The sequence below is a fragment of the Hipposideros armiger genome, unplaced genomic scaffold (genome assembly GCF_001890085.2).
Source record: "Hipposideros armiger isolate ML-2016 unplaced genomic scaffold, ASM189008v1 scaffold_53, whole genome shotgun sequence".
NCBI classification, from domain to species: Eukaryota; Metazoa; Chordata; class Mammalia; order Chiroptera; family Hipposideridae; genus Hipposideros; species Hipposideros armiger.
This window is the reverse complement of record NW_017731403.1, coordinates 3333061-3360286: the sequence shown is the minus strand read 5'-3', so window position 1 is coordinate 3360286 and position 27226 is coordinate 3333061. Positions and strand designations below refer to the sequence as shown.

At 34.2% G+C, this 27226-nt stretch overlaps 1 protein-coding gene across 5 annotated transcripts in view; it reads left to right on the top strand.

Annotated features, from left to right (window-relative positions):
• Positions 1-27226, top strand: part of PDS5A (PDS5 cohesin associated factor A) — a 126236-nt gene that overhangs the window by 29574 nt on the left and 69436 nt on the right. For all 5 annotated transcript variants that reach the window (XM_019640861.1, XM_019640864.1, XM_019640862.1 and 2 more), the window contains exons 3-13: positions 4266-4469; positions 5520-5606; positions 6117-6214; positions 8615-8741; positions 10862-10942; positions 13355-13495; positions 18806-18921; positions 21113-21207; positions 22106-22251; positions 25375-25526; positions 27067-27180. In XM_019640861.1, coding sequence (XP_019496406.1) covers positions 4266-4469; positions 5520-5606; positions 6117-6214; positions 8615-8741; positions 10862-10942; positions 13355-13495; positions 18806-18921; positions 21113-21207; positions 22106-22251; positions 25375-25526; positions 27067-27180 — 1361 coding nt within the window. The remainder of the gene's footprint in view (positions 1-4265; positions 4470-5519; positions 5607-6116; positions 6215-8614; positions 8742-10861; positions 10943-13354; positions 13496-18805; positions 18922-21112; positions 21208-22105; positions 22252-25374; positions 25527-27066; positions 27181-27226) is intronic.

Genomic DNA, 27226 nt, shown 5'->3' with positions numbered 1-27226 from the left:
GGCAGCCCAGCTCCAGGTTGAGCTGTTGTTCAGCATCTTAGCTGTGGAGGGCAGTGTTACTGGCCCTCATATGTGGGATCCGAACCGGGGCCCTCTGGCATCCCTAGCGAGTTCTTAACCATCACGCCACTCGGCCGGCCCAAGATATTTTTTTTAAAAAGGAATTTACAGTTTAGGTGCAACAAAAAGACAATTTAATGTGATGAATTTGGTCAGATCTTTGAGCTTTAGGTCCAAAAGTTGCTTTGATGCGTTGAATTCCAAAATTAGAATGTGTATTAGGTAAACTTTAACATTTTGTAGTTTTAATGGCTATGCATTAACTGTGTTCCTGCCTTGCCTGCTTCTCTCAGGTTTCACCTCAAATGTATGTTAGATAAAAGAATTTATATTACAAATAGTTATATGAAACTGGAAAGGAGTATTTTTGGCAAATAACTCAGTGCTCATTCTAATCTGGCAGTCCATATATGTATTTAGTGAGTGAACCGACATTTTGACATAAAATTATAAGGCCTATTTAACTCCAAAACTTAGACGTTTTCACCCCTGAGGGATGGATATTTTTGTTGTTGAAAGATTAAAATACATGTAGATGTTGAACATTCATAATTCAACGAATTAAGTCTTCAGATGACTGTAGTCTTGACTGAATACAATCTCTGGAGAGATTCCAAGCTAAAACCACCTAGCTAAGCCACTCCAGTTCTTCATCCGCAAAAACTGTGTGATAAATGTTTATTGTTTTAAGGCACTGAGTTTTGGAGAATTTTGTTACAAAGCAATAGATGACAAATACACACCTTCTATGTTTTCTACTGACAAAAAAAAACATTTTTTGATGACTCCCACTTCCTTTATAATAAAATTTAAAACTCCTTAGTTATGGCTTTTGAGAGTACAGTTTGCCCATTTCACTTCATCTCCCACCTCAGTGAACTTGCTGACTTCAGAATAGTTGTTAAGATGTCTATAATAACTGGAAAGTCTTGCTGAGTTAACTTGGATGGATCTGTCAACCTTTGAGTGAGACATTCCTTTACTGACTACCTCTTAAGTGAAGAGGTATGTTCATGAAATGCAAATCTGACCATATTATGCTATTGCTCAAAGCAATTCAGTGTCTCATTCTTGTCTTTAAGATAAAGGCCAAATATCTATGATTTGCAGGCTTCTTTGACTTTTGTCAACTTGCATGAGGATTTAAATTGATCCTTAGTTTACTTATCTGTCAGTATGAATTTTGATATTTGGTTGGTTGGGGTTACATGAATTATGTCTGTGTAGAAGGGATCTGTATAAGATAATTTCAGGTTGGCTGGCTGGTCCTACCAAAGTGAATGTTGTGATTATCTTTGATCTCGTCACAACTTCCATTTTGATGCTCTTTTCTAAGAATTGCTAAACTTGAGGTATATATCTTCTGTATCATTCTTAATTTCAACTAGATAACTTCTATAAAATGTTAATACATAAACAAGATATAAGGCTTAATGGGTATGAACTCTCACAGGGATGTTTGTACTTTAAAAGGAGAGTCTCACTGACTGACTACATAACTAAACCAATATATGAAGCTGCAATAGCAGAATGGCAGGGAATAGCTTGATATTTTGAGCAGAGTAGCTAGTACTATACGTATCAAAGATTACATAGTTGTCTTTTTTTGGGACTTTTCACCAGTGACATTAACTAGCATTGGAGATTTCTTTGTGGGAAGGTTTTCAATTTGAGATTCAGTTTCTTTTCATGTAACAGGTCCCCTCCCACCTGTGTATTAGGATGTGTAATAATATGTCCTCTTTTTCATTCCTGATATTGGTAGTTTGTGACCTCCCTGTCTTTATTTATTCTTGCTACAGACGTGTCAATTTTATTAGTCTTTCCAATAATAGTCAGCGTTTTGCATTGTTGGATTTTCTCTTTTGTATATTTGTTTCCCAACTCACTGATGTCTGTTCTTGATTTTTTTCCCCTTTGATTTTAACTTTTTATTTAATTTGTTATTTTTTGAACTTTTTGAGATAGAAATATAGCTCACTGATTTTTTTTCATTCCTTCTTCTTTTGTGCTATATACATTTAAGGCTGTAAATTTCCCTTGAGTACCACACTTTAACTGCTGTACTCCCACAAGTATTTTTAGTTTATAGTTTTACTGCCATTAGGTTAAGAATATTTTCTAAATTCCATTATGATTCCTTCTTCAATCATTTGAACTTCACTAAGTAATTAAGGAAGAAAAATAAAACCAGTTTTGCAACAAACTTCCCATAAAATAGAAAAACAGAGGAATCATTTCCCAGTTTGTTTCAAGCCATTTGAACCTTACTACTAAAATTGACAAGGTTGTCTTAAGAAAAGAAGTTATAGGTCAATTTTTTCATGAATATAAATGCAAAAATCAAAGTAGTATGATAGCAAATCATGTCAAGTGATATACAAAAGTATTATGACCTAGTTGGCTTTATTTTAGGAATGCAAACTTGGACTAGAATTACATTTTACAAATGAAAACTTGGATTGAAATTAGGAAATCAGTCAGTGGGATTTACTCTTAACAGAATTAGGAGGGAAATCTGATCACTTCTGTAGATGCAGAAAAAATATTTGATAAAATTCAATACTTATTCATGATAAAAAATCTTGGTAAAATGAAATAGTGCAAATTCAGTATTTGATAATGGTGACTAGTTAGGTAAAGTGTGATTTATTTAAAGATTTTGAAGGCATGATAAAATGATTGTGATTTGATAAATGAAAAAAGAATTATAGTATGGTTACTTTCATCTTTACAGAGAAAACAGACCAGCATAAAACACACAAAAATGTAAATATTGGTTATTTCCTTTTTTTTTAATTTGGGAATTGGGGGAGGGGAACAGTGTTGGGGAATTGGGGAGGGGGACCAGCCAAGTTGTTGTTCTTCAGTCTTAGTTGTGGAGGGCTCCAGTCGTCATCTGGCTGCCCGTCAGCAGCTCATGGCTGCCGGTCAGCAGCTCGTGGCCTCTAAGCTCAAGGTTCTGTGTTACAATCTTAGTTGTGGGTGGGCGTAGCCACCATCCCATGCGAGAGTCGAATCAGCAGCCTCGTTAAGAGCGCAGGCTCTATCCACTGAGTCATCTGAGCGGCAGCTCAGCTCAAGGTGCTAAGTTTAGTCTTAGTTGCTGGTGGGAATAGCCACCATCCCATGCGGCAGTTGAACCCAGCAGCCTTGTTAAGAGCTCGCGCTCTATCCACTGAGCCATCCGGGCGGCAGCTCAGCTCAAGGTGCCAAGTTCAGTCTTAGTTGCAGGTGGCCATAGCCACCATCCCATGTGGGAGTCGAACCAGCAACCTTGTTACTAAGAGCGCACGCTTTAACCACTGAACAATCTAGCCGCCCATCGGCAGCTCAGCCCAAGGTGCCGAGTTGAGTCTTAGTTGCGGGTGGGCATAGCCCACCATCGAATAGGCAGTCTTGTTGTCAGAAGTATATGCTCCCACCAGCTGAGCCATCCTGCAACCTGTTGGCAGCTCAGCAGCCGCTCAGCTCGGGCGCAGCATCACTGGCCCATGTGGGAATCGAACAGGTGGCCCTGTTGCTCAGAGCTCGTGCTCTTAAGCTAACTCTTAACCAACTGAGCCACTCGACTGGCCCAATATTGGTTATTTCTGAGGTTGAGAAATTATGGGTTTTTAAAGTTACACTTTTTTTGCATTTTAAAGTAATTGTAAAATGTGTATTTGTTAATTTTGTAATCATAAATAACAACAGGTTATTTTATAATTAAAACTTTAATCAGAAGTACCACTACATAAAAATATTTAAACATAGCTTCCTCTTGTGAATTGCAAACATATTAAAGTGTGAAATGAAATAGCAGTTTTAAGGAGCCTAAACAAAGGCAACTTTGATAATAAAATAAGAAAGAAACATAGTCTGTGATATTGCAAAATATCAAATGAATTTTGTTGTGCATATGAGGACAAGAACTTTTTACCTGGACTAGATATAAAATGAATAGTGAGAGTCTTAAGTTCTTCATAAACCTGGTGTAAATGCAGATAATATATCTATAAGTAATCCAAAAGTTGATACCTGTTCATATTCGTGATCTTTACTCAAATTCCTAAGTGAAGATTTACAGAAACTGGTTGTGAGTTTTCTGATAGTCATTGATTACTAGTTTGTGTTGTAATGATGATTTAAAAATAGATATATATCCTCTACTGATTTCTAAATATCAGACATTGATTATATTTTTCTTTTATACATTTTTACAGATGGTAGTAAAAACTTTTATGGATATGGATCAGGACTCCGAAGATGAAAAACAGCAGTATCTCCCACTAGCCTTGCATCTTGCATCTGAATTTTTCCTCAGGAATCCCAATAAAGATGTGCGCCTCCTTGTAGCATGTTGTTTGGCTGACATCTTTCGAATCTATGCCCCAGAAGCTCCATATACTTCCCATGATAAACTTAAGGTAAATATAATCTTTACAAAATTGGTTTACTTTTATAGTTTACCTTACCCTTAGGAACATAGCTTATCATCATAAGAAGATTCTATCAAAAGTTGCAAAACAAACTCATCATTCATTCAGTTACTTTTCATTGAATATCCACAAAAATGACTGGTATTTTTATGATGCATTGAAAGGTACAGGTCAAACAAAGTTAGTCCCTGTCTGCTCATATTTAACCTTCAGGATAACCCATCACAAAGCCCAGATGGCTGAATTAAAGGGATAAATAATGTATTAATGACACCTTTTAAAGCAATAGTATAACAGAATGTACACATTCAAATGACTATTTTCCCCTGCAGGTAATTCCACATGCAAAACTGTATGCTCATGTTGGTGGACTTTCCTTTGTTTAAAATATTTGAGGACCTCCTGTTTTGGATTAATCTTGAACTGATTTCATATTTTGAATAGTTTTATTAGCAAATTTTAATCCTTTGGATTGCTTTCTTTTAAATAGTTCTAAAATGAGTTTGTCCCATATTAGTATTATTTTGGGTTAAAACTACTAAAGAAAGCTTATTACGAAATGAAGCACTATCATCATGAAAAATAAAACCTTTGGACCAGTCTATGATTGCTTTTGTTCCACACAACTTTAAAGTCACACATCAAATTCAAAACTAGGTACTGAAAGTTGCTGTTTACATGTAGGAAAATAGTAATGGAAAGATTTATGTCTGGGTCCGCAATAGGAAAATAATTATTTGCCATGATGTATGATGAAGATGGTAAAATGGAAGTTCTGTAGTAGAAGAAGGGTAACAAGCTATAGAACCTATGGTTCTGTCATAATGCGAAAGCCTAAAGATTTGTAGCAATAATAATCTTTATTTTTGCTTCTAAAGGATGTAATTTTATATGGTTTTCTCTTTTCCAGTTATTTTGAATAATAGACTAGGCCAGTCCCAAGTCATTTGTTGTAATTTGTAATGGACTGTTAGTATATTGTGAAAGAATGATAAGTATTTGTGCCTAAATTAATATATTTTATCATTTTTTTAACAGGACATATTTTTGTTTATTACCAGACAATTAAAAGGTTTGGAGGATACAAAGAGTCCGCAGTTTAATAGATACTTTTATTTATTAGAGGTAAAAAAACTTTTATTTAAAAAATCTCACCCTGTTTCACATAGTAAAAAATTCTTGGTAGTAACTACTTTGTAATGTAAAATGAATCTTTTTGTTTTTGCTTTACAAAGCCCACTTAATAAAATATCTATATCTTTATATAAATGTTTTTCTTTCTTTTTTTTTTGCTCCTTATTTGATTCTTTATTTTCATTCTTCTATTTTTATTCTTTTTCTAATCCAAAAAGGGATTAAGTTGACTTAATTTTCACTGCTCCTTATTATTTTGTATGCATACATGTCTACCAATCTCTAACAATATAGTATTTTTCTATTAGAGAAGGTTGATGCCAACAGATATATGTCTTTTTAAAGGTCAGAAGACATGATTGCTTTAACAATTGTAATTTTGTATGTTGGACTTTTATAAACTTTAAATAGATTTCTAATCCTGAAATTTAATTTTATTAATGAATTTACTTTTGTGTATCTAGTCTATGTAAAATAATAATTTTTATTTATTTATTTAAGAATTTAGCTTGGGTTAAATCATATAACATCTGCTTTGAATTGGAAGATTGCAATGAAATTTTTATTCAACTTTTTAGAACTCTCTTCTCAGTGATCAAGTAAGTTGTTTTTGAAGCATTTCTGTTTGTCTCTTTTCTTGTGCATATTTAAGTAACATGTACTGTGCATATACACCAAGATATTTAGAGTTATAAGGAAATGTTTTCCTTAGATGACTTAACCATGAAGAGGAAAATAAATAAAAATCGTGTTGTCTGAAAGCTGCCTTTCCCTTTGTACTACCATTTTAAATTATGATATCAATTATATTGATTGACTCTTATAAAGCAAATGGTATGAGACCTTATACAAAGAAGTACTAAATTCTGAGGTGGAAATTGTAAGTATTGGAAGTACCATTAGTAAGTGCTAAGAGGCTTAAAGCTTAGTTCTTACGCACACTAACTTTGATATCTTTTCATTTTAGAGCTACAAAAAAATCTTGACGCTTTGCTCCCTCCTTATAGAAATAGGGAAACTAGTGCACAGAGGAGTGTGGTGGCTTGCCCAAGGACAGATTGCTGAACAGGAGAGCCCAAATTCTGATTTCAGTCCGATGTTTTGTTTTTGTTTTTTGTGTGGTAAACCAAGCATTGTTATGAGATGCGTTCTACAGCATTACATTATATACAAACATATCTCACGTTAATTTTAAATTTTCTAGTAGCCACATTAAGAAGAAACAAATGAAATTTATTTAAATAATATACTTTATTTATCCCACTATCTCCAAAACTTTATTATGTCAACATGTGGCTCTAGCCATACTTCAAGCATTCAATAGCCAAATGGCTGTTGGCTAATGGTTTCCATATTGGATAGCACATTTCTAGAGTTTTCTGTAGATATTTTTATGGATACTATATTATCTTTTCCTTTTCCTTTGATAGAATGGTAGGAAGAGAATTTATTCTGGAATAAAGAGTAAAGGACTGGACCTTCCTAGTCTAGAGATACAAGTTTATAAAGAGATTGCATGAGAAAAAGTTTCCTGTGGCAACTAACCGAAGGCCTTTAAATAAGTAATAAAATACGTAAACTTGACCTTTTGTGTTAGTAAACTTTTTACTGCATAACAAAACAACGCAAAACTTGGTAGCTTTAAAATAACCACCATTTTATTAGCTTGCGATTCTGCCTGGCAGTCCTTTTGTCTGGGTGGGACTTGTACCTGTATTTGCAGTTAGTTGGCAGGGCATCTGGCAGTTGGCTGAGATAACAGGAGACTGTCTGGGTCAGGTGTCTGTCTCTGATCATCCAGCAGGCTAGCCCAGGCCTCTTCATATGCTCACTGGGTTTCAAAAGAAGCAAAAAAGGGCAAGCCCCACCGCACAAGTACTTTTTAAACCTCTCCCGATTTCATGTTTACTTATGCTTCATTGGCCAAGCAAGGTACCAGTCAAGCCCAGATTCAAATGGTGGTTAGATAGACTCCGTGTCTTGAGGGGAGGAGCAGCATTTTAAAGGCATGTACTTACAGAGATGGGAACAATTTGTGGCCCTTGTTTGCATTTTACCCATTTTGAAACTTTTAAAAATTAAAATCACCAACAAAATAAAAAAACAAACTCCTAAAATTGTTATCATTCTGCCCCTTTTGCGACCTTACCTATCCACTTAAATCCCACTCTCCATTTATACTTCTTTCCTCTCACAATTACTTATACATACACACGCCTTCTTTTGATCCTATTAATACTTTTATTTCCTGAATCTAAAGATGTTTATTATTGACCTAGTTATCTAATTAAAGTAATTCATAATGAGGTATTGGTAAAGTAAAAGACTTGCCTTTTGAAAGAGGAGCTTATTGATTTGTATTTAATGGCACATACACCTGGTGTTCTTTACCATATATCTGGTGTTCTTCATTTTTTGTGTAGATGAAGATTTCCATCTGGTGTTATTTTTCTTCAGTCCAAAAGACCTCCTTTAACATTTCCTATAGTTCAGGTCTGTTGCTGATAGAATTCTTTCAGTTTCTGTATGTTTGAAAATGTCTTTATTCCACCTTCATTTTTGAAAGTTATTTTCATGGTAAGAGTTCTAAGTTGATAAGCTTTTTTCTCTTTAAGTACCTTAAAAAATGTTGCTCCATCCTTTTCTGATTCACATTGTTTCTAATGAGAAGTTTTTCCATTTTTAATCTTTGTTCCTCTGTACATAGTTATCTTTTCTTACCCACTTTTAAGGTTTTTCTCTTTATTACTGTTTGAATCCTAATTGTGTAGGGACTTAATTCATTTTAAAGGTCATTGATTTTAAAAATACAACAATATCTTCTAGCTATGTAATAGTCAACAGAGGGAGAAAATAAATACAGCAGCCAAAATTTCTTTGCCGTTATTGGCACAGTTCCCTCAAGTAAAGAATCCTTATATATCAGACATGGTTGTTAACTTTCTTTTCGTAAGCCTGAATTTTTTTCTTCTTCTTTTTTTTTTTTTTTTTTTTTTTAGTAATAGCCACAATAAGAAGGTACAAATGCACATGCTAGACTTGATGAGTTCTATCATCATGGAAGGTGATGGAGTTACTCAAGAATTATTGGACTCCATTCTTATTAACCTCATTCCTGCACATAAGGTCTGTATATATGAAAATATTAAAGGTTAATATTTAAAGGTAGTACTACATATATGAAAAATAATTTTTTCGCCATTTGTGATCCCACATTATTATTCCTACTATCATTCTCCAGCCGCCAAATAAAATGGAGTAACACATATCACTCTCGTAGCAATTATTGTTTTTAAAAGATACATTGATTAACATTATATTGTGGAAGATTTTCATTCAGTTAAGTGCTACCTATTTTCTGGAAAACTAAAAATTTTTCAGTCACCAGTCATCTAATCTGAGAATTACAAGGAGTTAGAGTGCTGTCTTAGTTAGTTGGTTTTTTGTTTTGTTTTATTTTGTTTTTGAAAAGAAAATGTATTTTCTCCTTTGTAACATAGATGTGGAACATAGGAATTTGGATATGTTCTCAGAACCCATACTCTTCTTTTTTCTTCGGCACTTTCAGCAAAAGATTTGAGCAGAAGTGGAAACTATAGTTAATGTTAACTGTAGTTATTAATATTTGTTAATTAACAGTTATTAACATTAGTTTTAATGGGGAAAGGATGATTCAAAGCTGTATATTTCTCCTTGTTTCCTTTTTCTATTTCTGTGAGGTCCTCCTAAGGAACTGAAAGATTTAGCTCCTCACAAGCTCCAGGCCTACCCCACTATTGATATTTACCCTCCTGTTCTTTTCCTATAATGGTTCAGTAACATGTTATCAGATATTAGATATAATTAATTACAAATCTTCCTCTCTTGACTCTCTGACTCTCTAAACATTATTTGCAGTGTATTAATTTAAATGAATCTGTAATTGGTCAAAATTTTGAGAGTGTGGCAAGGAAATAGTATATTATAGTCAGGCAAAATAAGAGGAAAAACTTTGAGAGGAATAGACAGTGTATTTGGTGTTTGCTCTAGATATAGAGTATTTTTGTGAGTACAAAATATACCCTTTTAAGAAATAGAAAGTTTGCCTTAATTTTGAGCTAATCTTATCCTTTGCCAATGGAATAAAAGCCTGGATCAAGGGTCAGAAAACTACTTACAGGTTATAGACTAAATCTGGCCCACTACCTATTTATGTAAACAAAGTTTATTTGAACACAGTCATGCTTATGTGTTTTTATTTTGTCTGACTGCTTTTCACACTACAGCAACAGAGTTGTGTAGTTGCAGAAGCGACCATATGACTCACAATGCCTAAAATGTTTACTCTCTGGTTCTTTGCATCAAAATTTTGCTGACTGCTAACCTAGAGTATGGTGTTCCCTCGTCTTTTTGGGAGAGGTACAAAATGATGATAACTTTGGGCTAAAACTTCAAAGTGGGAGAGGTACAAAATGATGATAACTTTGGGCTAAAACTTCAAAGTAACGGGCCAGCCGAGTGGCTCAGTTGGTTAAGATCTCACTCAAGAGTTTGCGTTCTAAGCAATAGCGGTTCGATTCCCGGCCCTAGCTGAGCTGCCAACAGATAGCAGGATGGCTCAGCTAAAAAACAAGAAATAAAACTTCAAAATATAGAGATGTTAATTGGTACTGTTTAAAACAAGAATTCCATTTTCAATAAGCTTTTAAAAAGTTAAATGTGTATCTTCAGTCTTTCTCAGACCCTGTTGCAGTGCATATGTTGCAGTGCATTGGGAATCAAGTGTGAACACAGTATTCACATTTCAAAAATATAATTGATTGACAGTTTTACTTGGAAACTTTCCAGTAATACTCTTCCTCAGAGCACACATTGATTAGACAATGAAATACTGAGATTGTGTGTCAGAGAGCGGGGTGTGTGTATTTATTTAGGATATATGAGTGTAATTGCCAATTCAAATTGGTTAACAAACAAAACCAAAAAGCCTTAGGTCAGTTTTGAGTTTAGTGAAATTAAACTTGACATAGGGTTGGGCTTTTGGCTAACTATGTAATACATTTTAGGTTTTGATTGATAGTTGTGCTATTTCCAAATTCTGTGTTTAAGACGGCTTGACTAGAGGATATTGGGTAAAACTTTTAATGGGATTCCATTGTATTTTTTGTTTCATACTTTGTAGATTTGAAGACTGTAATGTTCTAATGGTGCTAGCTCATAAATTCACTGAATCATTTATAACTTTGCATATTCTTATTGTGTTTCAGAACTTAAATAAACAGTCCTTTGACCTCGCAAAAGTCCTATTGAAAAGAACAGTCCAGACTATTGAGGCATGCATTGCCAATGTATGTATTTCTGCCTATATTTATTCCATAATTGTGTAATCCTTCATCCATGTACTAATTTATTAGAGCCTTTCACATGTAGTTGGTTTATTTAGCCTGTGAACAGTTTTATCTATTTAGAACAAATATATAAAAGAGCTGATATGTTCAAATGTGACCAAATGTCACATAACTTTATAAGATTTACTGACATTATTTTTAAATGGCACAAGGTGGGGAGGTTATTTTATGAAAACTTGTCTGCAACTCTTCTAGCCTTTGTATTTTCGTTTATCTTTTTATCTCCTGGATATGCTGATCTTGTTTACATTCTTCTTTCATCTTTATCTTTGGCTTTCTATCTATATTTTCTTCTTCATGTCTTTTGAAACCTCTTTTTTCCCTCCCTCGTAAATAGTAGTTATATAGTAATAAAAATACTTGTTTTTACTTTGGTGAGAAGTTTGGGTTTTTGTTTTTTTTCACTAAAAAATCAATAAAGTAATTTGGAAAAAAATTAGTTATAATTCTACTCTTTAATTTGGCAGCTTTTTCACACCCAGACCTATTTTTTCACATACTGTAATAAAATTTTGAATTTTCTTCATATTTTATATATCCATATTTTGATATTTTTATTTATAATATGAATGACTATAAATGTTCATTTGAATTGACATATACCCATAATTTAACCACTTCCCTGTTGCCTTGCAGGGAAAATATTTAGATTTTTATCAGTGTTTTCCTTTAATAATTATCTTTGTGAATGTAGCATTTATTTATTGTTGAATTGTTTTCCACATACAAAAACCCAAGTGAGAGTATATTAATTTAAGTGGTATGAATTATTAGTATTATTTATACTACTAAATTATTACTTAGACATGGTTAAAAGAAGTTTTCTCAACTAGTACAAAAGAGTATGCAGTGAAAAATGTGTCTCTTCTACCCCAAATACCCTATTCTCAATTCTGAGAAATAACTATTGGGTTGTTTGGAAAGTCATGACGTATTTTTCTATGTTTTTCAATGCAAAAATGTGTCATGACTTTCCCGGCGACCCAATATTTATATCACCAATAGATTTTCATATATCTTCCAGAATTAGTGTTCTATACTTATTTGTGTGTGTCTATTTTTAAATTTTGTTAAAACTATTTTCTTAATTCTTTTCAAGGTCAGCATAGTAAATATGAATATTTTCTAACTCTTAATGTATGTTGCTTTTCAAAGGAAATATATCATTTGATGATACCACCAGAAAAATACATGCTTATATCAGTTGCACACAACTGCCTCTTTAGCATTTTTTTTTCTTTTTTAATTTTTATTTTTTATTGGGAAATTGGGAGGATGGGAACAGCACTGGGGAATTGGGGAAGGGGAACAGACAAGTTGCTGTCGTTTTTTGTTCTTCAGTCTAGCTGTAGAGGACGTTGCTTCACTGGCCCAAGTTGGCATCATCATTGCGCTCTTCCTGGGCGAGGCAGATCAGTCACCGGCTTCTGGACGGCCGCTCACTGCGGCTGCTGGCCGCTCACGCTGGCTGCTGGCTACATACGGTAGCCCATGGCAACCCACTGCAGCAGGGGCTGCAGCCTACGCCATCGCCGGTGACTCACGGCAGCCCAGCTCCAGGTTGAGCTGTTGTTCAACATCTTAGCTGTGGAGGGCAGTGTCACTGGCCCTCATGTGGGATCCGAACCGGGGCCCTCTGGCATCCCAAGCCAGTTCTTAACCATCGTGCTACTCGGCCGGTCCTAGCATTTTTTAATTTAATATTTTTTTCTAAGTGTATATGTGTTTTGGCAGGGAGTGGAGGTGTCATTTAATTTGTGATCTTTATGTTCTCTTTGTTTCTTCCTAGCATTCTTTTAAATTCTCAGTTAGCTTTTGTGTCATCACCTTTTTCTGCTCTTTGTCCTGAGTCAAAATGTATTTGACTTCCTCAGAGTATTAAAAAAAATCTCATCCCCACCTTTAAATACTCTTTGTTATTAAAGTCATGGAAAAATTGGTCAGACTTAAATAAAAAAAAAAAAAGATTAAGATTTTAAAATTTTTCTCTGCTATAAGGAAATTTCTCTATAAAATTCTCTGTGATGAATTACAAACTATCTAAATTGTTTCATTTTAATGTAAGTTAAGATTCCTAGAAATGTCACCCTAATATGGAAGAAAGCTAACAATCCAGTTATTTTTTTTTACCTTTTTCCTCCATGTGACATTCATAATTTGATATTTAGAGGTTTATTTCATCTGTTTTGGTGACTGTCATATTAATAATTGAAATAGACCTATTCTGTTTCATCCCCTTCAGTTGTATACATAATGCCTAATTATATATATATTTTTAACATGTTTATTAAAAACCTATCCAAGTTTTTAAATGAAATGGATATTTTATTTTTGTTTTAATATCTCCTATAGTTTTTCAATCAAGTCCTGGTGCTGGGAAGATCGTCAGTAAGTGACTTGTCAGAACATGTATTTGATCTGATTCAGGAACTTTTTGCTATAGATCCTCATTTGTTATTATCTGTCATGCCGCAGCTTGAATTCAAACTGAAGGTAGGACTGACTATAATTTTTAAGCCCTTTAATCTTTAAGAAAAAATTATATATCACATAATTTCTCTTTAACTGTAAAAGAATAAACTGTGAGTTCAGTTTATCTTTTTATATCTGGTTAAAGTATACATTTTTCATCATTTACATAAAATAGTATCTCATCTGGGTGATTGCAGAATTATAACTTACCTAGTTGTTAAATATCTAATAAACACAGTGATACAAATAATAGATATGAAAAATAGTAGTATCCCAGAAACTTATGGTACATGTTATTAAATGATATTTATTATTAGATAAATGTGTATTAGAACATCAAAAGATTTCAAACTGAGTGCTCAAAGAGTCTCGATTATAATTTAATGAACCTTTTTCATACTATAGATCAAGGACAAAAATTTTACTATATGAGTTGGGATTGTGTTTTTTTAATAACTAAGCAAGGAATTTATAACTTCTCAAAAATGAAAAACCTGACACTTGATCCTCTGTCCTAGCTGAATTACAGAAGATAACACCTTACATTTGCTTAATAGTCTGGATTTTTTTTTTTAAGATTTTTTTTTGGGGGGAATTGGGGGGAGAGGAACAGACAGGTAGACAAATTGCTGTTTTGTTCTTCAGTCTAGTTGTGGAGGACGTCGCTTCACTGGCCCATGTTGGTATGATCATTGTGCTCTTCCTGGGTGAGGTGATCCGTCACCAGTCAATGGTCGGCCGCTCACAGCGGCTCCTGGTAGCTCACACCGGCTGCCAGCCACTCATGTAGCTCACAGCAGCCCACTGCAGCCAGCTGCAGCCTATGCCATTGCGGGCGACTCACAGCAACCCAGCTCCAGGTCAAGCTGTTGTTCATCATCTTAGCTGTAGACAGCAAGCGTCACTGACCCTCAATGTGGGATCCAAACCGCAGCCCTGCTGCTCAGAGCTGGTGCTCCCAACCGAGCTCTTAACCAGCTGAGCCACTCGGCTGGCCAATATTCTGGACTTTTTTAAAGGCTTTTTATATCCAATATCTTAATTGATCTTTAAATCAAGCTACAGTACAATTAAGACCAACATTACAGTTTTTATTTTTGAGATGACAAACTTAAGATGAAATATTTTGCCCAGTTACACAGTTAAAACAGATTTGGAATTAGAACTTTGATTTTTAGATTCTTAAAACATGTATAGATAAATAAGAATTGTTCAAACTGTCTTTATTATAAGCATTTGTTATTTAGTATAAATGACATTGTATCAGGCTTCTAATAAATGCTGTGATGTGGAAAATGTTACACAGAGGACAAGGTTTTATTTTTTTATTAAGAGTTTATTTTAGCAACAGCCTAAAGATGTTTCCATGCAAATTATTTCTAGGTATAAGGCATTAAAATAGTTTCTCCCAGTGTGTTCATAGAGACTGAATATGAAAAGTCAAGCTCTTTATCCTTAAACAAGACTACCATGATAGATGGTGAGAAGGATTTAGAAGCTAGTAGATTTCCATGTGTGCACTTAATATAAACTGAGGGAAGCTATGCTATAGTGGTTGTTCATACCCCATTCTTCTGTAGGTTCATTTATCTAAAGCAGAAGTTGCCAACAAACTGAACCTAGCCCCCAAATAGGTTTATTTGATAGATTTTATTTTTAAATCTTATACAAAGACTTCTCTTTTTAGTTGCTAAAATTGAATGAATGAAAAAAATTTTAAATCACATTATTTAAAAGTTCAGATGTATGCATTTTCTTTTTTTAAAAAAACCAGATGAGGGCCGGCCAAGTGGCGCGTTGGTTAGGAGCTGGCTTGGGACGCCAGAGGGCCCCGGTTCGGATCCCACATATGAGGGCCAGTAACACTGCCCTCTAAAAAAAAAACAGATGATTTGGCAACATTGGATCCTTATTTCTACATGACATCAAAATGACTAGAACTGAGTAGTAGCACCTTAAAAGAGTTATGAGCTTTTCAGTTTACCACAGTCCCCAGTTACGTACTCTTTTGTCTTATACCTCCTCTTCATTGATACAGTTTGATTTCATAGGTGTACTTTAAAGGTTCATGAATAAGAATTTCTTTATAGATATTTAAATTTCCTTTTTTTTAAAAATTAACACTATACTCAATTTCTGACTGTGTAGTCTATTTTAGTACAACACAGAGAGAGAGAGAGAGACAAAAAAAACACAAGACCATTGATTTTTATGCATCTCTATGTTCCTAGATAAATTCATGCCCTTTTAAAACTTTATACTGAGCTAATACTGTCTAAATAATAGTTATAATGGAATATTTTGTTATTGTAATAGAACAGGTGCCCACTACCTGTGTTCTTATTTACTCCGGACTGCAACCTTAGCCTGTACCAGTATTACTTTTCTCATCACGAATGAAGAAACTGAGATTCAGAGTAGTTTCGATACTATCCTGTATACAGAGGGTGCCAAAAATATGTATACACATTTTAAGAAAGGAAAAAACTATTAAAATTGTAATATTCAATATATACCAATAACAAAAGATGAATACAAGTCATGTGTATCCATTTTTTGGGCACCCCTGGTATACTTAGGTCCCCCCCTTTTTTTTTTAACTTATAAGAGTTAGGGTCCTCCTTTTTGAGTCACCAGGATGTGCTAAGCAGATAGCCTAGGAAGCTTTTATGACTGACTCATATAGCTACAGCTTTTCATAGTTAAGAGTTCTAAGTTACCGTGTCTTTGATTTTACTCTATACTGGGCCACTGCATGCAATTGTATGCACTATCCACTGCATAGGTGTACAGAGTGCTATTCTCATATGTTTTAGGGGTACCCTGCAGTTGTGCTATTTAGTAGCCTTGGCTATATTTATCAGGAAATTTGCCACATTTTACATTTAAGACTTTTTTTATGGCACAGAGAAAGTGACAGGCTGACATTTACGTTTATTCCCCAAATTTAAAAACATTATAGAACAGTCATAATTGCTTTATTTTTGGTATGAGTACAAGTTTTCATAGAGAATTGTTCTGAGTTAGTTACTTTGTAATTAGAAATAATAATAGAGTAGTTATCTTTTCTAGCTAGAATTGAAGAGAAATAAAAATTAAGAGGCTTTTTGGATTTCTTTTAAAAAGTCACTGGTAAATGGTTGATACAGCATTTCTTCTAATTTTTACCCACTCTTTTAACTATGAAGATATTAATGTATACGAATATGTATTTGTATTCAAACAGTATGTTATGTAACATCTTGATGAGATAATTTTACACTTTGGGATAGATTAATAATACATATTAGCTGTACATCAGAGACACCAAATTATTTTTACACCAAAAAAAAAAAATTGCCATCACTGTAATCCCATTCCAACCTCACTCAAGGAATATATTTTAAATTTTAAAAAGACAGGTGAGTTCTCACAGTTTTATTTCAGTAGTTAAATATATAGATGTGAAATGTCACATCATTTGAAATAATCACTAAGCTACTAAAGTAGTCACTTGCAAGTAGAATAAAATTTCCCCTTATTCTAGTGTGTGACATTTAAGGGATAGATTGATTTCTTTAAAAAATAAATCACATTGGCTAGTCAATTGTACTTAGTAAAAGCCAGCACTAATCTGCATTGTTAACATATCGCCTGAGAAAAACTTTGCCAAAGAAAGTCATTTTGTGATAAGTATTAAAGCTTGACAGTTTTAAATTTACATCTGTTTGATAAATGTGCATATTTTACCCGCAAAACCCCTACTCCTGAACGTTAAGATATTCATAAGGAAAAGACTATATCCCATGGTCTTTATTTTCTTAAGCTTACTATCTTTTCAGATGAATATTTGTTTATTGGATTTTTGGTATTGCTTGGGACATTGCATTTGAACATTTAAAAATTTAGTGGGTGGCTGGGTGGCTCAGTTGTCTAGAGCTCAAGTTCTGAGCAACAGGGTTGCCAGTTCAATTCCCACATGGGATGGTGGGCTGTGCCCGCTCCCTGTCCCCTCCCTCCCCCCAGCTAAGATTGAAGGACAACAACTTGACTTGGAGCTGATGGGTTCTGGGAAAAAACACACTGTTCCCCAATAAAGTGAAAAAACAAAAATTAGCAATTGCTTTTAGTTATTGCCCTTATTTTCCTAGTGAATGAATATATGATTTTTTTTAAATAATTTCTTGTATTTCTTCTTAAAGATTTTTATTGGGGAATTGGGGGGATGGGAACAGCGCTGGGGAATTGGGGGAAGGGGAACAGACAAGTTGCTGTCGTTTTGTTCCTCAGTCTAGTTGTGGAGGACATCGCTTCACCGGCCCAAGTTGGCACCATCATTGCGCTCTTCCTGGGCAAGGCACATCAGTCGTTGGCTTCTGGACGGCCGCTCACTGTGGCTGCTGGCCGCTCACGCTGACTGCTGGCCGCTCACGCTGGCTACATACAGTAGCCCATGGCAACCCACCGCCACAGGGGCTGCAGCCTACACTGTCGCCGGCGACTCAGGGCAGCCCAGCTCCAGGTTGAGCTGTTGTTCAGCATCTTAGCTGTGGAGGGCAGTGTCACTGGCCCTCATATGTGGGATCCGAACCGGGGCTCTCTGGCGTCCCAAGCCAGTTCTCAACCATCGCGCCACTCGGCCGGCCCGAATATATGATTTTTTAAAAGTTGCACACACCATATAGTTTCTAAATAACTTAATTTATATTAAGATGTGACATCACTAATGAAATTGGCACAGAATTTTCATAGCATATATTGATTCAGGTTAAGAAAATATGAGGTTCTTGTCAAAAAACTACTTTAACTTTTGCTTTTTTGTAGTGTTTAGTTCACCTGACCCTGTAGATCCTCGTAAGATTCTTGTTCTTCTATTAAAATGAGTTTTCCTGAATTATGGCATTCTTCTGTTTCTTGTTCTCCAGTCAGTTGGGGATCCTTCACATAACTTCATGTGTCACAAAACCTTAATTGATATGAGTTTGTATTGGAGCTCAAATTACAGGAAAGATTCCTTGTAAAGAAGGCTATTAGAATGGGAATTATTTCCAGCTTCATCTTTCACAGAATTTTTTATAGGAATCTTAGGGAATGTTAGAATTGAATGATTATCTTCATGTTTCTGTGTAGATGACAAACAAGCAGTAAAGTAGGCATAAATGAGCGTGTTGGGAAAATGTTATTAATAGCAAAGAGCCGGATAATCTCACATGAATCAAGTCGATGTCTACATAGTAAAGAAGAGCATATGATATTTTAAAGTTTTCATCATTATAAACAGAAATATGAAATTGTAGCTTTGTGGTCTGATGAATAAACTTCAGGATTCATATATTTTCTCTTTTCCCTTAGAGCAATGATGGAGAAGAGCGATTAGCTGTTGTTCGACTTCTAGCTAAATTGTTTGGTTCTAAAGATTCTGATTTGGCAACACAGAATCGTCCTCTTTGGCAGTGTTTCCTTGGACGGTAAGAACATAATATTCTCTGGATTCTTTTATACTTTAGAAGCCAGTCAATATGGTCTACTTGATTAAAACCACACATACCAAAACTTTAATTGATATGTGTTTGTTTTTTTTAGTATCTGTGTTGCTGTCTTTCTTGAAGAATAAATTGTAGAACAAATTTCTATGAAGATAGCTTATTATTTACCCACATAACACCTTTAATCTTTTTAGTGCTAAAATAATATTATTAGAATAAATAGGTAACATCTAAGGATGTTCATCTTAAGATTTTTATATAAATCATGAGACTGAAGACATAATGATTCAATCCACGCCATTTTTCAGTGCAGCAATTTATTCATTTACTAATGCTGATCTTTTAGGTCTAGCTTTCTAATTGAATGATGTCTGTTTTGAACTAATTTGGTATTGTATGATTTTGAAATTGAAAATATTGTTCTTCACTCAAATAGTTTTTAATGTTCCTTCTCAAGAACTTAGAATTATTACATTCTGTCAACTTGATGATAAGTTGAAAAACGTATGAAATTTATTAAATTCCCCTTGCATGTCCTGTACATATTTCTTTGCTTCAAACAGTGTCTGAAAAGTTTGTTTTTACTATTAGTATTCTGGAGAACATTTGAGATTCATCATTGTTTTATTCAACTGATTCAGAAAATGGGCTCAGAAATTTTCTTAAATTTGATATCCTCCTTGTAATCTTAAATTAAATATTAAAATATAACAAACAAAGCTGAGAAATTTTGGACACTGACATAACGATATCTTAAGTTACTTGCTCAAAACAGGCCATTTTGAGGATCTTAATAGGAATAAATACTATCTGAATAATTAAACTTGAATTCATAAGAATTTAGAAAAGAATGAAACAACTGTACTTGTCAGTATATAGAGGAGTGATTCTGTCCTTGTGATTGACATCAATATCTATAGCAAAACATTTAAGCAAAAGTGCAAGAGTCCATTTTTACGTGGGTTACTTGTGAAAACTAAATCAACCGTAAGAAGCTTTTTACATTCATAATTTTACATTCACTGCTATCTCCAACAATGGGTCTCTGATTCATTGAAACAAAGAAGTATTAACAGTGTTATCTGTTTTATTATTTTCCTTAATTATTTAGCAATAAGCATTTTAATACTTTGTAATTTAATTGATCATAAATGACAACGTTTTCATTTTCGTCCGGCAGTTAGAAAATTATAAATCGTAAATGCAAGATTTTATTAAAATATGATTATCTCTGGATAAGAAAGTAGGAGGCCATGGACATTATAACATTTATTAAATAACTTAAGTTTAATTGGTTTTATATGATCACTTCAAAAATAAAAATATTTCCTGCTATTTAAAATCACATTTATAATTAACAAATATTTTTATAAAATTGCCCAATAATGCATTTTAACCTTGAAAGTTGCTCAGCTTATATTTATTATATATGCAGTTGTTTGGTTTTTTTTTTTTTTAAGTGGTGAAAGAGCAGTTTATTAGAAGAGATAGTACACTTCATAGAAATAGAAGCGGGCCCAAGCAATAGAGAATGGCTCGAGGGCCATTATTAGAAGAGAAAGTACACTCCAAAGAGTATGGAGCAGACTGAGCAAAAGAAGGAGCTCAAAAGGCCTATATATGCAGTTTTGAATTCACATGTGGTGGTTCGTATTTATTTAATTCTTACAATATACTATACCTTTAAAAGATCATTTTAATACAAGTTGGTCCTGACCATATGAAACTTGGTCGTGAGGCAGTATGACACATGCATTTCATGCACTCATCTTTGAACTTCTGGATCTGCCTCATATATGATTTGCTTCCTACCTTGCATCCCCCTAGTATTTTCCTCCTATAAAATATATTCAAGTAGATTTTGTATGTTTCAAATATTTTTTGTTTGTATTGTGGCACAATTTTAAGCTCTTAAGTTTTAGACTCTACAAAGTAGTCTATTTTTTGTATGTTTTAATATGTAAACAAATTGTTTTTAAAATATTTTTGTGAAATTATCTTTTTACTTTATAGTCTTCCTTCAGAACATGTTAACTGTCATTATAATAATCAACACATTTTCTAATCAGTAACTGTTGTTTAAATGCATTTACATAATGTTAGATACATGTACCTTATTTGAAAATAATTATTTTGCCTTACAACTAATTTTTAGCAATCTTTTTAAATGTAGGTTTAATGACATTCATGTTCCTGTGAGATTAGAAAGTGTGAAATTTGCCAGTCACTGTTTAATGAATCACCCAGATTTAGCAAAGGATCTCACAGGTAAGTTAGCTGGTTAATATTACAAATATGAGAGTCATCACACAAATGTATTTTAGATGTGGTCTTTGACCTTAACTTCAGTTTCTTACTCTGGCACTATTTTAGGTCTATATCTGTCATGGACTAGTAAATGATTTCACATTTATACAGTAAAATTATACTTGAAATCTTTATGTTGTAATCCATTGGAAATTTTTGGAAATCATAATTTGAGGAAGTAGGCTCTTAATAATACTGAATTTGTCACAAGCCGTTATACCTATGTGTTAATTAAATATAGTAACGTATCTGATAATAAATGGGAAGTGACTGATTATCTTCTGGACTAGACGAGAATTTCTCATTCTTCACTTGAACGCAGAGCATTTTAAACTACTTATTTGTTAGCAGCAAATAAATGGCTTCTATCAAAATGCTGTTGACCAAAAAAAAGGAAATAACATCTCTTTTGTTTAGATTTGGTTTGCATTATAATTATTTAGGAATTTTTTATAGCTCATAGAATGTTAATTCTGTATTTTATATTGTATAATGTACAGATATATACCTATTAGCAAACTTGGTATAAGCATTTTTACTGTTTGTCTTTTAATTCTAATCTTTTTAATCAGATACTTTTTAATCAGATTGTGATTTGACTTTTCTAGTTGAAGTAAAATACAATATTTATTTATTAAGATGTGACTATGCAGTGATAGTATGGTATAGTTTATTTTGTAATATTATACAGGGTTTGTTTTTTTTCTGCCTCAAAAATAAAATTATTTTAATTTATGCCACATTTTACAAACTTTGTTTCAGTATGGACAAAAGCTTAAAGCGTTAGTTTTGTACATAATTATCATAGCTAAATAACATTTCTTTTAATTACAGAATAAGCTTTTTTCTCTTATTATAGAATATTTGAAAGTTAGATCACATGATCCAGAAGAAGCTATTCGTCATGATGTCATTGTTACCATAATAACAGCTGCGAAAAGAGACCTTGCCTTAGTAAATGATCAGCTACTTGGCTTTGTAAGGGAAAGAACACTGGATAAAAGGGTAAATAAACTCTGGGGAATTTTATTATTTTATAATTTACTTCATTTAAATTGTTGGCTAAGTGCAGTAGACACTATTCTTTTCTGTTTAAAGCTTTTCTGTATGAAGATCAAATAAATGCAATACCAAATAAAGAGTAATGATTTGTATGTTTTCTGTGTATATTTTAATTATATTTATAAATGAATACATTGGATTCTATAGCTTTTCAGATCTTAGGCATGAGTTTGTCTTCTAGCTTATGTTACAAAGAACAGCTAAATTAAAGTTTTATTTTACCTTTTCACTTACATGATGTGTTTCAAAAGAATAGTGATCAATCACCTATATTTATTACTAATATTTAGCATTTTCAAAAGTGACTGTCCTTTATAACTTAGGTGGATAGAATAATATCATACTTTCTGTGATGGTGATGTTTTCATATTTTTTTGCCAATCTAAGGGCAGAAATCATGGTTTATGTTTACTCTTTTTTGTGTGATTTGCTCCATGTGGATGCAGTAAAAATGTGGGTTGATAAGGAAAAGTGGTACCCAGAACAGCAATCGCAGTTGCTAAGAAATAGCGTCATCCATAAGCAAGAGATAGACATGCCAGGAAGGCTGATTAGACATGCTACATATTAACATCTTGAACATAGGTTGCCTTTGTACTGTGCTATTTCATTTGGAGCATAGTTGAAAATCTGTCCTCCCAAAACCAATGTAGTTTAGCTATAACTTCAGGGTAGAAAAGCGATATTTCTTCATTATGAAATAAAACAAGAGGTATTCTTTTTCTTTTTTTGAAGATTTTATTGAGAAATTGGAGGAGGGGAACAGTGTTGGGGAATTGGGGAAGGGGACCAGCCAAGTTGTTGTTCTTCAGTCTTCGTTGTGGAGGGCGCCAGTAGCCATCTGGCTGCCCATCAGCAGCTCGTGGCCTCTAAGCTCAAGGTGCTGTGTTCAATCTCAGTTGCTGGTGGGCGTAGCCACCATCCCACGCAGGAGTCAAACCGGCAGCCTTGTTGTTAAGAGCGCACACTCTATCCACTGAACCATCCGGGTGGCAGCTCAGCTCAAGGTGCCGAGTTCAGTCTTAGTTGCAGGTGGACGTAGCCCACCATTGAACAGGCAATCTTGTTAAACCAGCTGAGCCATCCTGCCCCCTGTTGGCAGCTCAGCGACAGCTCCACTCGGGCACAGCATCACTGGCCCATGTGGGAATCGAACCGGCAGCTCTGTTGCTCAGAGCTCACACTTTTAAGCCAACTCTTAACCAACTGAACCACTCGGCCATCCCAAGAGGTATTCTTTAAGTGCGTACTTTTAAAATAGTCATAGGAGGTCATTATGTAAAATGGACACTGTTTAACTTGTTTTATTGTGTCAGTAATTCTGAATATGAAGAGTTTTTCCCCTTGGCTTTAATGTAAATGAAATGATACTTTCCCTAGCAGTTAGTTGGTAACTGGCCCACCCCACTGCCTACACACAACGTTTTAAGGTATTGTCATTTGTGTTACTTCCTCCTTTTAGAAACGTTTCTCTCCTACTTCTGTCAGTGTTTGTTTATAGTTTTAGGAAGAGTGAATAAATGAATCTTCCTGAGACTGTTATAATATGGTCATAATGGCACCTACTGGACATTTTAGGACCTGGATTTTGATGTAATAAACTAGGTGACCTTGGGTTAGGTATTGCCTTCCTGAAATTTGTTTTCTCCTTTATAAACTATAAGGACAGGACTTAGTCTTAGATTTCACTGCTTTAATTCTTTGGTTTTATGTAAGAAATGTCAAAAGTTATCTGTTACCTGTTGTGTGGAAATGGAATTTCAATCTGTCCACTAAATAGCCTATAGATAAAAAAAGATACAAAAATCTTATCAGAGTATTAACTTAAGTAAACCAAAGATAACATAAATATACTCTTGTTATTGAGACATATCTTTTTTGGTTTTTGTTATTACATCTCACTATCATGGTTCTAACTCCAGGTTTTTTGTTTCGTTTTGTTTTAAACTCTTTTTTGTTTGTTTCAAGATTTTTTATTGGGGAATTGGGGGATGGGAACAGCGCTGGGGAATTGGGGGAAGGGGAACAGACAAGTTGCTGTCGTTTTGTTCTTCAGTCTAGTTGTGGAGGACGTTGCTTCACTGGCCCAAGTTGGCACCATCATTGCGCTCTTCCCAGGCGAGGCAGATCAGTTGCCGGCTTCTGGATGGCCGCTCACACTGGCTGCTGGCCACTCATGCTGGCTGCTGGCTACACACGGTAGCCCATGGCAACCCGCTGCAGCAGGGCTGCAGCCTACGCAGTCGCCGGCGACTCATGGCAGCCCAGCTCCAGGTTGAGCTGCTGTTCAGCATCTTAGCTGTAGAAGGCAGTGTCACTGGCCCTCATATGTGGGATCCGAACCGGGGCTCTCTGGCATCCCAAGCCAGCTCTTAACCAGTGCGCCACTCGGCCGGCCCCTAACTCCAGGTTTTTATAGTCTTTTCTGTCTACCCCCCTCCTCCCACCACCTTTCTTTCCTCTTAGTAAACCATCCCAATCTCTAGAAGTCTCAAAGAGTCTTTCACTAACTAGAATGTGGCTCAGTAAATCATTTACCCTTTTAATCTACAAAGTAAGAAAGTTTACTTAAGGTGATCGATCACTAAGGTGCTTTCCAACTTAGTAATGCTAGGATCTTGGTACTAAGTTTTGCTCTTGTTCTGAGTTAACATCAAAAGGGATGTAACTAGTACAAAACATTCCAGATGATAGGGCTTTTGTTTACAGAGTTAATTACACACTTTCTTTTACGTTTTAATCACTTGTAAAACTTGGCCAAAATTTTTTTTAAATCGAATGAAATTTTTGTAAGATTTACTGTTGATGGCTTTGAGGGAAATAAAAAATCAGCAGATAAGATTTAACAGTATTTACATTGGATTAATTTCTAAAGTAGCCTGATTTTAAAGTAGGAATGTATTCAAATTATTAAAGCTATTTGTCTGCCTCTTATGAAAATAAATATTGTGCCAGTTTTTGTACACTTAAGTCTTATTGTACAACCTAGTAAAGAATTGTCAATTTTGCAGATTAGTATACTAATGTTTGGTATCTAGCTTATCTAGTAAACTTTATACTTTCTAGTGGCGAGTAAGAAAAGAAGCTATGATGGGTCTGGCTCAGCTTTATAAGAAATACTGTCTTCATGGTGAAGCAGGAAAGGAAGCTGCAGAGAAAGTCAGCTGGATAAAAGACAAACTTTTGCATATTTATTATCAGAATAGCATCGATGACAAGTGAGTAATATGCTGGTAGACTGGTTGAATATAAAAGTGCTTTAATTATTTTAAAAATATAATTTACTTCTTAATTTTTAATAATAATCTATTTCTAAGCCTAGTAATCACTTTTTGTATATTTATACATACTATGTTTAAATAAGACTCTAGCCAAGATTGTAAAGTAGCACGGGCTTTGGAGTCAGACTAGAGACCAGATGTTCAATTCTGCCCCTTATTAGGTGCGTGCTCTTGCACAACTAACAATTTCTGTGCACCTTGGTTTTATCTAAAAAGGAGTAATAATACAACCTTCCCTACAGAATTGTCATGTGGATTAAATAAAATAATGAATGTAAAGCCCCTAACCCTATGCCTGGCAATACAGCACTATTCAGTAACTGCTAGTTATTATTTTTTCTTTTTTGCAACACTATAAGTACCTATAGAGATATTACTGTGTTGTTGTTTTTTTATTGAGGTATAATTAATATACAGAGGGTGCCCAAAAAATGTATACACATGTTAAGGAAGGAAAAAACTGTATTAAAATTGAAATACTCAGTACATACCGATAACAAAATATGAATACAAGTCATTTGTATACATTTTTTTGGCACCCAGGTATAACACATATTAACTTCAGGTATATGACATAAAGGAAGCACGGTCAGTATTTGTATATATATTGTGAAATGATCACCACAGTTAAGTCTGGTTACCATCCGTTCCCATCCAGTTATAAAAAACTTTTTCTTAAGTGGTGGAGGCCTTATGTCATTTTCATTTTCTGAATGTTACCTATGATTCTATATTGGATTGTAATGATTTTGGTTTTTGCACAATACTTTGTAATGTTTTCTTGAATTAGACTGACTACTGGGGCATCACTGGATATGTATTTCATTGATTAATGAAGAGCCCTTGTATTTTTTTGTTTGCATGACGTTGAATAATATAAGCTTAGCAAGAGTGGTGGAAAAGAAGAGAGATCAAACGTACACAGAAAAAGCTAAAATTTTAGGAAGTAGTATAAAGGAAGATCCCCTGATTTTACTAACTGACAACATAGGAAAGGACATGAATTATAATCAGAAGGAATTAATGTGTTATTTTTGAGAATTAGCTATTCTTGAGATCGTAGCTTTATATGTGTAGTGTTCAGTAATTTGCTATACCCCAGACCAATGAAGAAGAATGGGTGGTATGAACAGCTTAGAACCATGTTTAGAAATAACATGTAACCCATTTAGAACAAATGTTTTGTACTGGCAAAAAGTAAAGCCACAAATAGCAACTGTAACTCTAAATTTAAAAATAACTGTACTTCCAAAGAAAGGAACTGATCACATACTGATCTTTTTCATTGTATTTGCACACATACATATAACCAATGGTGTGTTAACCTTTGCATGAGGTAGTTAAAATACAAAATGGCTACTGTTTCTAAAAAAATAGAATAATAGTTTAATGGGGGGGAGGGGTTCATAAACCAGAGAAAAATCTCTAAAAAATAGAACAATTGTCTTATTTGGGGTTTTTTTTGTTTGTTCCATAGACTGTTGGTAGAGAAAATCTTTGCTCAGTATCTTGTACCCCACAACCTGGAAACAGAAGAGAGAATGAAATGCTTGTATTATTTATATGCTAGTTTGGATCCAAATGCTGTCAAGTAAGTTACTTTTTAAATTATTGGATTATTTCCTGAGGATTTCATA